The sequence below is a fragment of the Podarcis vaucheri genome, assembly GCF_965113315.1.
Source record: "Podarcis vaucheri genome assembly, chromosome: 16".
NCBI classification, from domain to species: domain Eukaryota; kingdom Metazoa; phylum Chordata; class Lepidosauria; order Squamata; family Lacertidae; genus Podarcis; species Podarcis vaucheri.
Window position 1 is genome coordinate 16,088,280 of NC_138754.1, and position 12,167 is coordinate 16,100,446.

The window sequence follows — 12,167 nt, forward strand, 5'->3', positions numbered from 1 at the left end:
GGCCTCCTCCACCCTGACCCACTGGAGAGGACACTCCCCAGCCCCACCCCAAGAACCAAGCAGGCAGGGAGGAGCTCCCTCCCACTTTCCTGTCAATGCCCCCCTCCCCTGCGTCCGTGGAACTGAGAGGTTGGTAGGGGTTAATTCCTGGTTCGTATTATTAAGAGGAAGTGTCAGGCTTAAAGACTGCAGCCCCACCCTCTCTAAACTCTCACGCTCCCCCTGGAGAAACCCTTTCCCCTAGAACGCTCCAGTTCCCCCTGGATGAACCAGTGGAACAAGGGGGGTGCACTCTGCACATGCTCAGAGGAACACCAGCTGGCGGTTTCCCCTTTCCGCAGGGCTCTCTGTCCCTTGCTCACGTTCAGCCCTGTTGGAGAGTGGGAAAAGGGAATCAGGCTGGCCCCTGTTGGCTGGCACAGCCCAACCTGCTGCTGACAGGATCCGTGCCATCGTCAGCATCATCATAGAGGGCAATGTAGCATCCTGACTCCTAATAAGCTACAAAGTGGGGGGATGAAAGAGAAATCTCTATAACTACAAAAAAGGGGGGGTCAGCTATAGTGGGATGGATGCATCTCTCAATATTGGTTCATTTCCCCAGTCTTAAATTTATTTCTCCACATTTCTGCAGCAATTTGCATTAAAAACACACACACAATTAAAATTTGCAAGTATGGTATTTTAGTGCAATTTTCTCCTGATAAACCCATCTTTGCATTTGACAAATGTACACATTTTTGTAAGCGGTTTCCCCTAATATAATGCAGTGGTGCCTGCTCTTTTCACTAATACAGGCACGTATGCGCACACTTTATCCCAGTAAATGCATCTTGCTATACATTATGTGGCTGGAGGAGTGCATTGCAAAATTCAGAGAGGTGCAAAATTCAAAGGGAGGCTGCATTTCAGTTCAGGGGCCGTTTGGGCAGCTGCCAAAACTTCAATTGCCCCCAAATGAAGAACCTTGCAGGACTTGCGACTTTTGCTCTGGTTATGAAAATATGTGGAGTTTAGCATTAGCTGGAAAAAATATATCATAAATTACTTGTGGCCTAAGGCCTGGAGGACCCTGAAATTTTGTCTCGTATGCAACAAACAACCTCTCCTTGGGGCAACATGAAAACTGGCTTTTGTAAGGGTCCTAAATACTTTGCCAAGCTAATATCCAGTCTCTCCCAGATGTTCTGTGCTGCTTTCTTGTGCTTCTTTTATTTATTTATTTATTTGTTTGTTTGTTTGTTTGTTTGTTTTTATTGTATTGATTTGTTTTATTTACTTCAATAAAAAAATAAAAATAAAAAAGACCATTCTGGAATGTTCAAATCTGGCAAGTTCACCTTTGAACTTGAACTGGATCCAATATCTCCTCCCATCCTTCTACTCAGGGGCTGGTGGAGAACTTGCTAACTCAGAACACAAATGTAATCCCCCCCAAGTCAAAGACGCTCCTGAACTTCCGCATTCCTCCTCCTCTGTTTGGGGCTATGCAAACTCATGCATGCACGCACAACGATCACCTACTGTCACCCAGGACCGAAAGTCCCATTTCTCTGTCAGGCATGAAGGTCCGTTGTGGGGCTCCCGTTCCTCCCCCCCCCCATGGGCCTGGGGGCCCTGCTGTCCAATCTCAGGTGGGGACAGGGGGCCTTCAAGCGCCCCTGAGCCTCTTGCGCCACATTCCCAGCCTTCTCTAAGGAGCACAACCTACCTTAGGGTGACAACAGGACGTCCCTTGCAGATGAGCTGAGCTGCAGAGGACTTTTCTGGGTGCAGGGGGCCTCTGGGCAGAGGGCAGCCCCAGCCAGGCCTTGCTCAGCATCTGGGGCAGAAGGACCATCCTCAGCCCCCTCCCTCCGTTTTTAGAGCCAACCCCTGCAAGCACAGACCCTGCCTTTGAATGGGCTTCTGACCTCAGCCTTCTGCCCGCAGGCCCTTGGGTGCTCTGGGTGGCCCAGTTGGGTGCCTGCCTTGCTGACTGCTGGAATGGGAGGCTCCTGTCCTCTCTTATCTCCTGCAAGCAGTTGGGCGTGACCTGAGCCCAGCCAAAGGCTGCATTTTCAAGTTCTGCTCTGTTTTTTCCTGGCAGGGCTCAGCAGTCTTGGTCCCTTAGCTCCTGGCAGGCAGAAATTCAGGAGCTGAAGCGCTCTCTCTCTCTTTTTATTTTCCTGACATGGATGGGAAATGGCATGCAGAGCTACACCTGTTGGATGTTTGCCTATTCTGCAGCCACTAAAAGTCTGGGAGTTCCATGCCCTCTAACATTTCTCAAATGAAAATAGGGACATTTCTCACTCTCCTCCAACTGACCCTCCTCAAACTCCCCCCCCCATTTTTGTCTTCCACCTGCAAAGAGAGGCATGTGCCACCACCATTACACCAATGGGACACAGCACAGAAGCCCCAAGAAAACCCCTTAATCCCAATGTTATTTTATTTTTTTCTTCAGGAGATTTACAAAAAGAAAAACACACACCAATAAATAAATTTTAGAAAGGGGCAAGAGACACAAAGCATTTTTAAAATAACATCAAGACACCTTGTGCATTGCCAAAGAGCGAGCCAGCAGTAAATCACACCGTTCAATGTTGGCGTTAACTCTTTATTAGCAAAAACACGATTTTCACAGACTTGGCTGAGTGTCAGGCCTAATGAGCACAGCAGGTAGGTCTGGCCCCATTAATCAGTTGCCAAGACCAGGCATAGGCAAACTCGGCCCGCCAGATGTTTTTGGCCTACAACTCTCATGATCCCTAGCTAGCAGGACCAGTGGTCAGGGATGATGGGAATTGTAGTCCCAAAACATGTGGAGGGCCAAGTTTGCCTATGCCTGGGCAAGACTGAAGGTCCTCTTGTCTGCAGTGCTTTCTTCCAGGCAATTGGAGACTGTGTCTGCATGTAACCTGTCGCCGCTCTGCCCATTTCAGCCCTCTTCTGATTCTATCACAGCAGGAGGGAGATACCCGTGACTCTTCACCAGCCTAACCTGCCTCTTGGCCTCCCCCTCCCCCTCTCCTGCTTCAGCTTCAGCTTCTGCCTCTGATTCTGGACTTCTCTCTGCCACCGACTCTCCCAGCTCATTAAGCCCTGTTGCCTCTTCCCAGTCTTCTCCCTCTGACCACTCATTGTTGGGATACTGCCAGGGAGACGGGGGCATTTGGCAGGCCCCCAGCTGGCTCCAGCCACTGGCTGGCAGCCGGACAATCTCCGGTACAGCCTCAATCAGCGACACGAGCCTCAGATACCTTTAGAGACTTGGCACGCTCTAATCAGCAGAGTAACTTCTCACAATGGTAAGGATGGAGTGGCGGACAGAGACATGTGGTAAGCATTATTTACAGGCATTTATTCAGCATAGTTCAGGAACAAAGGAAAAAACATGTCTGCTTCCCTTCGTGTCCAAGCACATAGCAGTATAGCAAAAGCAATATACAAATGGAAATTCCCAGCAAGCCTGTGCTGGAAGTAAACAGGCATGTGACACACAACAGTCATGCCTGTTCCTTTTAAGGTGGAACGGAACTATATCCTAACACCACCACTCCCCAGGCTCAGGATATCCTTCCCTTGCTGGTTCCCCAAGCTGGTTGCTCCCACCATTCCTCTTCATCCAACGAGTCCGTGACATGGCTCTATTAAGAAACAGTGCTTCTGGACATGCGCCGAACGCCTTCTCCTCCTCGGCACTGGGGAGCTGCTCCCAGCTCATGCAATGGTGGCCTTAGGGCCCCCGGATTCTGCTCCAGCGGCCAGCCTGAGCCCTCCAGTGGCTCTGCATGGGTGGGCGGGCTACCCTAGGAGACAGTGGGAGTTCAGGAGAACCCTGGACTAGTGAACTCACAATGGGGGGCTGTGTGGCGGGCAAGGAAATTCCAGAACGCCTCCACTTGGCCTCAGAGTCACAAGCCACCTGATCAGCGCCATGGCTTCCCCGAGGGAGCTTCTGCTGCCCCTGACCCTAGTCTGGGCGCTGGTGCTGCTGGGAGGGACAAAGGGGGCTGGTCCCGAGGGTCCCTGCGAAGCACAAGTCCGATATCGAGAGAGCAGCTCGGAGACTGGCGGCAGCTGGCTTGGCACAATTGCTCTGCTCAGCAGTGTTTGTGCCACGTGGCTTTTTGTTTTTTACGCAATCCATTGCCTATGTGCCAGCAAGGACCGGTGCAGCCAGGGGCTAGAGGGGGACTGTGACCTGCGTTGGAAGGTGAGGGAACATCTACCTGTCTTCCTGTGTACCTACTGTCAGTGGCGTAGCGTGGGTTGTCAGCACCCGGGGCAAGGCAAGTAATTTGCGCCCCCTAACCCGTGGATTTGCGCCCCTTAACCCGTGGATTTGCACCCCCTAACCCTAACCCCCAAATGTTGCGCCCAGTGCGGCTGGCCCCCCCCTGCACCCCCCACGCTACGCCACTGCCTACTGCCAGAGGGAGCCGGCAGAGAGAACAGGTTGTCTGCACAACAGAGAAAGACTGGGAAACACCAGTTAACTTACTTTATGAAGGAAGCAGAACAGAGAACACACAGAGACTTCTATGGGTTTCTCCTGTCTTAGCAGTTTTCCGGACTGGCTTGTAACTCCCTGCTTCACTCTCTAACCTTCTGTATCAGGCCTCTTCCTCCGTCTACGGCGAGACTCAAAGGACCCTCTCTGTTTCTGCTTGGTGACACACAGTAGATTTGGGAGTTTGTGGGGCTTGCAGGCTGCCAGCAGAAAATCTGTTGGGGTGTTTCTGCGGTGCAGATGACAATCTGATTCCTGTTGGCTGGGGCACCTGCCTGTCCCCCCCCCCACCTTCCAAGCTCCCAGCATCTAGCACATCCCAGCTTTTCCCCTCCTTTGAGGTGCGGCTGGTTTCCCACCACCAGGAGCCTGGACTCACATTTTCTCCCTGGAGGAAAGGTGGCCTTCCACCTTGGTCAGGTGGCTTCAGGGCCGTCTTTAGCAGGTGCAGCGCCGGGGTGCAATCCGCCCAGCACCCCCAAGTTACCCCTGCAAGGGCTTGGGAGTGAAATTGCACCCCTCCTGAGCCTCCTCGAGAGGAGAGCGATCCCTGCAGAGGCTTGGGAGGGAAGCTGTGTGCCCGCCAGCCATATGGTTGGCGGGGCGCAGCTTCCATCCTAAGCCTCTGCGATGATCGCTCTCATCCAGAGGAGGCTTGGGAGGGTAGCTGCATGCCTGCCAGCCTTATGGTTGGCGGGGCGCCGCTGGCGGGCTTGCAGGGAAAGGGGAGGCTGCCGGCAAAGCCGTGCAGCTCCCCCACTTGCTGGTGTGCCCCTGAGAGGCCGGCGCCCTGGCGCAATGCACCACTAAGCCCTATGGAAAAGACGGCTCTGGCTGGCTTCCATCACTCCTCATCTAGCCAGTCCTTGACACCAACCTTCCCATCCATCTGCCCCATTCATCTTCCATCTTTCCTCCAAGGCGCTCAAGGTGGCAAACGTACTTCTCCTCCTCACCATCTTATCCCCACAACACCCCTGAGAGGTAGGTGAGGCTGAGAGGCAGTGACTGGCCCCCGAGGTCACACCCAGTGAGTTCCATGGCTGAGTGGGGATCTTAACCCCATTCTCCCAAGTCCTGGCACGACACTCTAACTGTGACACCACACCGGCAGGAATCAGCGGGAATCGACTACTTTAGAAGGCAGCCCTAGCCTCTGCTGCTCATGCATTGGTGATCTCTGGAATAGGCTATTGCAATGCTCTCTGTATGGGGCTGCCGTGGATGACAGTAAAGTAACTTCAGCCGGCGCAAATGCAACTGTCTCATGTTGTAGCAGATGCACCATTTGTGGGTGGATTTTTGGGCCCGATTTTAAGTGTTGTATATGGAGTATTAAATGTGCCAAAAGTTATTTCATCTCCCCCAACCTTATCATACTTAGCAGAATATGTCTCTCCCACCTGTATTCATTCAAAAACATGTGGTTTTTGTACACATTGTTTTTCCTCTCTGAAAGCGGGCATTTTTATAAGCGAAGGTGCACCCTAAATAAAAGCACATCCCAAAATTTGGAACATTTATAAACGATTTAAACAGCACAGATTCCACCCTGGGGTAGGGGGATCCCGCTGTTCACGTCCTCCTTTTTTTGCAAGAACTTCCCTCTTGTTCCTCCCAAGATTCCTGCTCTTTGGCCAGTTATTCTTAGCCATAACAAGAGGATCTGCCCTCTTATCCCAGGACTTGCTGGGCTTACTCAGGATCCTGGGGTGGAGAGACTATGCCAAAAGCCTTCTGAGGGTTTGCTGGATCCCTCGTACCTGGAGATTTACGGAAGGCTGGCAAGATCTGCCTCTCAGCCAGGCTTGGAGCCTTTATCCATTGATGGTACATTTCTCAGGGGCCTTCTATAGGGGCCCGCATGCTTGTGGTGGGTGGGGCCACAGTCAAAAGTGAGTGGGGTCCTTTCCTTCTCTTCCACTTCCCCCCATTTTCCCTCTCCCACCCCAAAACGAGGGCTGCGTGAACTGGGCTGAGGTTGGCAGCTGGCCACCATGGCTGGCTTCAGGCTGCCCACCTTTCTCCTGTGTGTTTAGCCACCCTATCCTCAGAATGATAGAACTGTAGAGTTGGAAGGGACCGCCAAAGGTCATCCAGCCTGACCCCCCCCCTGCAATGCAGAAATCACAATCAAAGAATCCCCTGGGGACAAGTGTATGTTCTGACTGGTCTGTTGCCTCTTCTCTTCCCCAAACAGGGCGGCCAGGCAGCTTGTGGGGAAGGAGAAGAGAACCACCTCGCAGCATCTCAGGAGCTGGCTTGCACCCGGACCAGGGGCACGTCTCGCAAGCCGGTCTGCAGCCAGGCCCAGCAAGCCTACGCCCGGCAGCTGGCCTGCATGGAGCAAGAACTGGAAGGCTTCCTCTCCGAGGTGAGGAACCGGCGGAACGCCCTCGGAGACATCGTGGTGGAGGAGAGGTGCCCCCAGAACACGGAGCGGGGCCAAGACAAGCTGCGCATCACTGTCTACGAGATCTCAGACACCGAGGGGGCCGGGCGGCCGCAGCAGAGAGGACGCAGGCGGAAGATGCAACTTTCATATTAATTATATAAAAAAGACATACATGAGAGCTGAGTTGGCCTGGCTTGGAACATGGGTGAACATGGGTGTATATGAGTATACATGAGTGCACATGCATGTACATGTGTGTATATTGGTATACATGGGTTATGTGGAAGTGCCTGGGGGTATACACTGGTATACCTGAGTGCATATGAGTGCATGGCCTGCACACGGGTGTGTACATGGGTATACATGAGTGCACACGGGTGCATGTGAGTATACATATTTGTATGGGGGATACGGGTTGTGCTGTGGTCTAAACCACTGAGCCTCTTGGACTTGCTGATCAGAAGGTCGGCGGTTCTAATCCCCACGAAGGAGTGAGCTCCCATTGTTCTGTCCCAGCTCCTGCCAACCTAACAGTCTGAAAGTGCAAGTAGATAAAAAGGTACTGCTGTGGGGGGAAGGTAAATGGCGTTTCTGTGCACTCTGGTTCCATTATGGTGTCCCATTGCACCAGAAGCTGTTTGGTCCTGCTGGCCACATGACCCAGAAAGCTGTCTGTGGACAAACGCTGGCTCCCTCGGCCTGAAAGTGAGATGAGCACTGCAGCCCCATAGTCACCTTAACCGTCCAGGGGTCCTTTACCTTTTTTCCCTACATATTTGTATGGGTTACTTGGGGATATACATGGAAACATATGGGTGTACGGGGGTGCACATGGATGTGCTGTGGGACTTCATGTGGCTGAAGAGAAAGTGCTATGAGGTCAGAGCTTGAGTAAAGATGGGCAGTCATGCTTAGCTACAGAGCCTAAGCGGAGCCAAGAGGACTCAAATGTTATTATTTATTTTATTTATTGCATTTCTATCCCGTGATTTTCTCCAAGGAGCTTTATTATTGGCTTCTGCACCAAAGGAGCTAAGCCTATCATTGCCGTATTGGGAATAAAACATGGAGAGAGGAGACATTTGAACCCAGTCCCCTGGATCTTAGTCACAATCCTGCATATCCTCCAACATTTCTCCAATGAAAATAGGGGTGTCCTATTCTATTATTATTATTATTATTATTATTATTATTATTATTATTATTATTATTTTATATTTATACCCCACTCATCAAACTGGGTTGCCCCAGCCACTGTGGGCGGCTTCCAACATGTATAAAAACATAATAAAACATTACACATTAAAAAAAAACTTCCCTATGCACTTCCCTATAACTTCAGATGTCTTCTACAAGCTGCATAGTTACTTATCTCCGTGGCTCGGGGTGGGGTGGGGTGGGGTGTCATATAACTCCATACCCTCCAACAGTTATCCAATCAAAATAGAGATGTACTAAAGCAAAGCAGGACATTCTGGGATCAAATCAGAAACTGGAACGTCTTCTGTAAATCTGGGACTGTCCCTGGAAAATAGGGTCTGATGCTGTTGGGTCTGATTTATGCGGAGACTTGTTCAGATCACCTCAGCAAGGACTGGAGACCCCATCTATTGGCAGATTGAATAACCAACAAGGTCTTGCCTTGTTAGCAAGCAGGGCGGTACATCTGCTGCAGATTGATCAATAACAGATATCAAATCAAGAGGAGTCCAGCTTTCCTCCAGCCCAAGGCAGCGATGGCGATGATGACACAAAGGAGGTCAGCTGTGTGACTCTGGGCAGGAGGGTGGCTGGGCCAGAGGGGCCTCTGGCTTGCATGAAACACCAGGCAAAGCCGGTGCCTCCCTGCCCGCCCCACTTTCTGGCTTCCCCAAGCTCTTGGCCATGGCTGTCAAAAGCTCCTCCCTGGCGTGGTCCTTCCTGGCCGTGGTCTTCATGATCGCAGGGGCCGCTGCCGTCCAGAGCGCCTGCGGACACCACCACCGCTACCGCAAGCCACGAGCCGACACCTACGAGTGGCAGGGCTACTTTGTGGCCCTGACCATCCTCCTGGGCAGCGGCTGCGGCCTGGCCTGGTGCATCCTCATTGTCACCTACAACATGGGCCAAAGGGGAGGCCAGGAGTTGCCACAGATCCCCTCTGCAGGTGAAGAGATGCCCGCAGCCATGGTGAGCCTCGGGGAGCTGGTGGGGCGGGAAGGAGGCAGGTTGCCAGTGCGAGAAGGAAGCGGAAGGGAGCCCCTTCTGTTGCAGGAGGCCAGGTGGTCACTTCTGCGGACCTCCAGAGGTTGCTGGACACAAGAACAGCCCGTAGGTAGCTCAGGCCAAAGCGAGGGGCCTGTGCAGTCCAGCACCCAGTTCTCACAGTGGCCAAATTCCCCATGGAACCTAGCAATTCAGATAGACTGCCTCTGTGCCAGGAAGTTCCATAACAACCTAAGCTGAGCCTCCCAGCTGGATCAGGCCTAAGGGGGACCAACTGGTCCAGCATCCTGTTCTCACAGTGGCCAACCAGATGCCCCGTGCAAACCCAAAAGCAGGACCCAAACGCAAGGGCACTCTCCCCGCCTGCCGTTCCCAGCATCTGGTATTATTCATACTGACTCTGACAGTGGCGGTTCCACACAGCCTTCTCCCCAATGAACTTGCCCAATCCTCTTTGAAGGTGGCCATCGCTGCATCTTGTGGCAGTGAGTTCCAAAGTCTATGCACTGTGTGAAGAAGGACTTTGTTTCGTCTGTCCTGAATATTCCAACATTCAGCTTCACTGGGTGGCCCTTAGTTCAAGGATTATGAGGGCGGGATAAAAACTTTCTCCTTATCACCTTACACCAGGCATATTTTTACACACCTCTGCCATCTCATCCTCCTCCCTCTTTCTCTCCTTTTCTCTAAATTCAAAAGACCCAAATGTTGTAGCTTTTCCTGGTAGGGGAATTGCTCCACCGCCTTGAAAGTTTTGGGTGTTCCTTTCTGACCATCTTCTACGATATCCCATTGGATCAGATACAAATGGTATAATGACCATTGGCAGGTGTGTCTAAAGACAGGGCCAGCCCAATAAATGATGCCGCCTGAGGCCAAGGACAAGATGGCTGCCACCACCTTCTTCCAGGAACAAAAGCTGACCAAGCTGGCCATCGAACGTCGATTCCTCCACTGCACCAGAGGGCAGGAGACAATGACCACGTTCACACCAGACATATAAAGAGCTATCACTTTAAACAGTCCCGTAACATTCTGGGAGCTGTAGTTTGTAAAGGTGCTGAGAGTTGCTAGGAGACCCCTATTCCCCTCTCAGAGCAGCTACAATTCCCAGAGTTCCCTGTGAAGAGGGAATGGTTGTTAAAATCATTATGGGAACTGTAGCTCCGTGAGGAGAACCAGGGGCCTCCTAACAACTCTCAGCACACCTCACAAACTACAGTTCCCATTGATTATTTGTTACCACTATTTAAAGTGGTAACATGGTGCTTTTAATGTGTGGTGTGGATGTGGCCTTGCTTAGTGGGTTCAGAACAGGCATACACAGCTCTGCCCATTTTTTGCCCCTCAGTATGTGCCGCCTGAGGCAGCAGTCTGCCTCATGGCTGAGCTGGGCCTGTGCATCAGGATTGGGTGGGGTTGTAAGTTGCCCTGAGGTCAGAGGGAAATTAAATGAAGCAACTGCAGATAGCGGCAATTCAGGAGAGAATGTTTTAATTGTAATTTGGCCATTATATGGTGGCACCTCCCTTTGAAAGTGTCCAAATATGGCTGCCTTAAAATAAATAGTTGAGTATCTTTGTAGGTTAAAAGGTCCTCCTACTATCTTCTCAATATTGCCATTTCTGATTTTGAATTTGGGTCAGGCAGAGGGATCGGTTAGGCAGAGAGAATCCTGTGTCTTGGATGAACAAGGGAGGTGGGGAAAGGATGGGTAGTTAGGAATACTTTTGTTGAAGAGGGGGTCCTGAGGAGGGAGGCTTTTACCATCAAGGCTGCACTGATCTTGCCATATTTGCAGGCAAGATAGGAGTCAGGGGCTAGGAATGGAAACCAGAGGGGCCTGACCTTGCAAGGCCCTGAAATGTGACCTCTTTTCTGCTTTGGACAGGGCCACCAAGACAAACTGACACTGAGCCCAGGGATGAACCGTGAAAGGTCCGTCAGCTTTGCGACCCTGCCTGGGCTGAAGAGCCAAGACACAAAAGAGGAGGACCAGCCTTGGCTGAAGCGACAAGTCTCAAAGGAGGAGGTTCGGACGAAGTCCCAGTTGGACACAAGCATAGGAAGTCGGACGCCGTCCCAACTGAACTTAAACCAGGGGGTTCGGGCCCCATCCCAGATGAACGCAAGCGAGGCAGTTAGCACCCTGTCACAGATGAACACAAATGAGGGGGTACGGACCCTGTTCCAGATGAACGAGGCAAATAGGGTTCCAGCCCAGATGAACATGACTGAGGGGATGAGGGCCCAATCCCAGGTGGATGAAATGATTGGGAACCCCTCCCAGATGAACACAAACGAGGCAATTTGGACCCCCTCCCAGAGGAACATGAACGAGGTGAACAGGGCCCCCTCCCAGATGAACACGCATGAGGCAATTTGGACCCCATCCCAGATGAACATGAACAAGGTTATGTGGACTTCCTCCCAGATGAAAGCAAATGAAGCAGTTTGGACCCCCTCCCAGAGGAACATGAACGAGTTGAGAAGGGTCCACTCCCATATGAACATGAAGGAAGCAATTTGGACCCCCTCTCAGAACGAGGTGACTAGGACCCCAACCCAGAATAACATAAACAAGCTAAAAAGGGCCCCAACGCAGCTGAACATAAATGAAACGGTTGGGACCCCATCCATTCCACCTCAGCAGGAAGGCCAGTCCTCCAGGCCTGAAGAGCAAGGCGGTGGCACTCTGTGGAACTTCATGGAGCAGGAGCTGGAAAGGCTTCTGAGCGCCCTACGCCTCCACCGGACCCCCACGCCAACCCCCGCGGCTGAGGAGACCCCCTTGGCCAACGATACTCCGAGTGCCCCAGCTGAGGAGGCTGAGGAGGTGCTGGGCCTCGACCAGGCTGAGGACAAGGAGACCTTGATGCACCTCATCATCTGTGAAGTCCCCCAAGACAGAGGAGCCACCAGGGGTCGGGGGCGCAAGAGAAAAGCAAGCAGAGGACGCAAATAAAGTGCAGAGAAAGAGAGAGGGTGGCAGGTCGGTGTGTCTGTTGTGAGGCAGGAGGAGTCATTGGTAGAAACGGCCACCCTCCTGCATATATCCCCAGGAGATTC

The 12,167-nt window shown here is 52.1% G+C and overlaps 2 protein-coding genes across 2 annotated transcripts; both read left to right on the top strand.

Moving 5' to 3' along the window:
• Window positions 1-3,875: 3,875 nt before the first annotated feature.
• LOC309521507 (uncharacterized protein) lies at window positions 3,876-7,069 on the top strand. Its single transcript, XM_082204063.1, has 2 exons — window positions 3,876-4,201; window positions 6,699-7,069. Exons 1-2 carry the CDS (start codon window positions 3,923-3,925, stop codon window positions 7,044-7,046), a joined length of 627 nt encoding a protein of 208 aa, XP_082060189.1. The 5' UTR covers window positions 3,876-3,922; the 3' UTR covers window positions 7,047-7,069.
• A 1,610-nt stretch (window positions 7,070-8,679) lies between these two features.
• On the top strand, window positions 8,680-12,079 carry LOC309521605 (uncharacterized protein). The gene is made up of 2 exons (XM_082204305.1): window positions 8,680-9,062; window positions 10,990-12,079. Exons 1-2 carry the CDS (start codon window positions 8,778-8,780, stop codon window positions 12,061-12,063), a joined length of 1,359 nt encoding a protein of 452 aa, XP_082060431.1. The 5' UTR covers window positions 8,680-8,777; the 3' UTR covers window positions 12,064-12,079.
• Window positions 12,080-12,167: the final 88 nt, after the last annotated feature.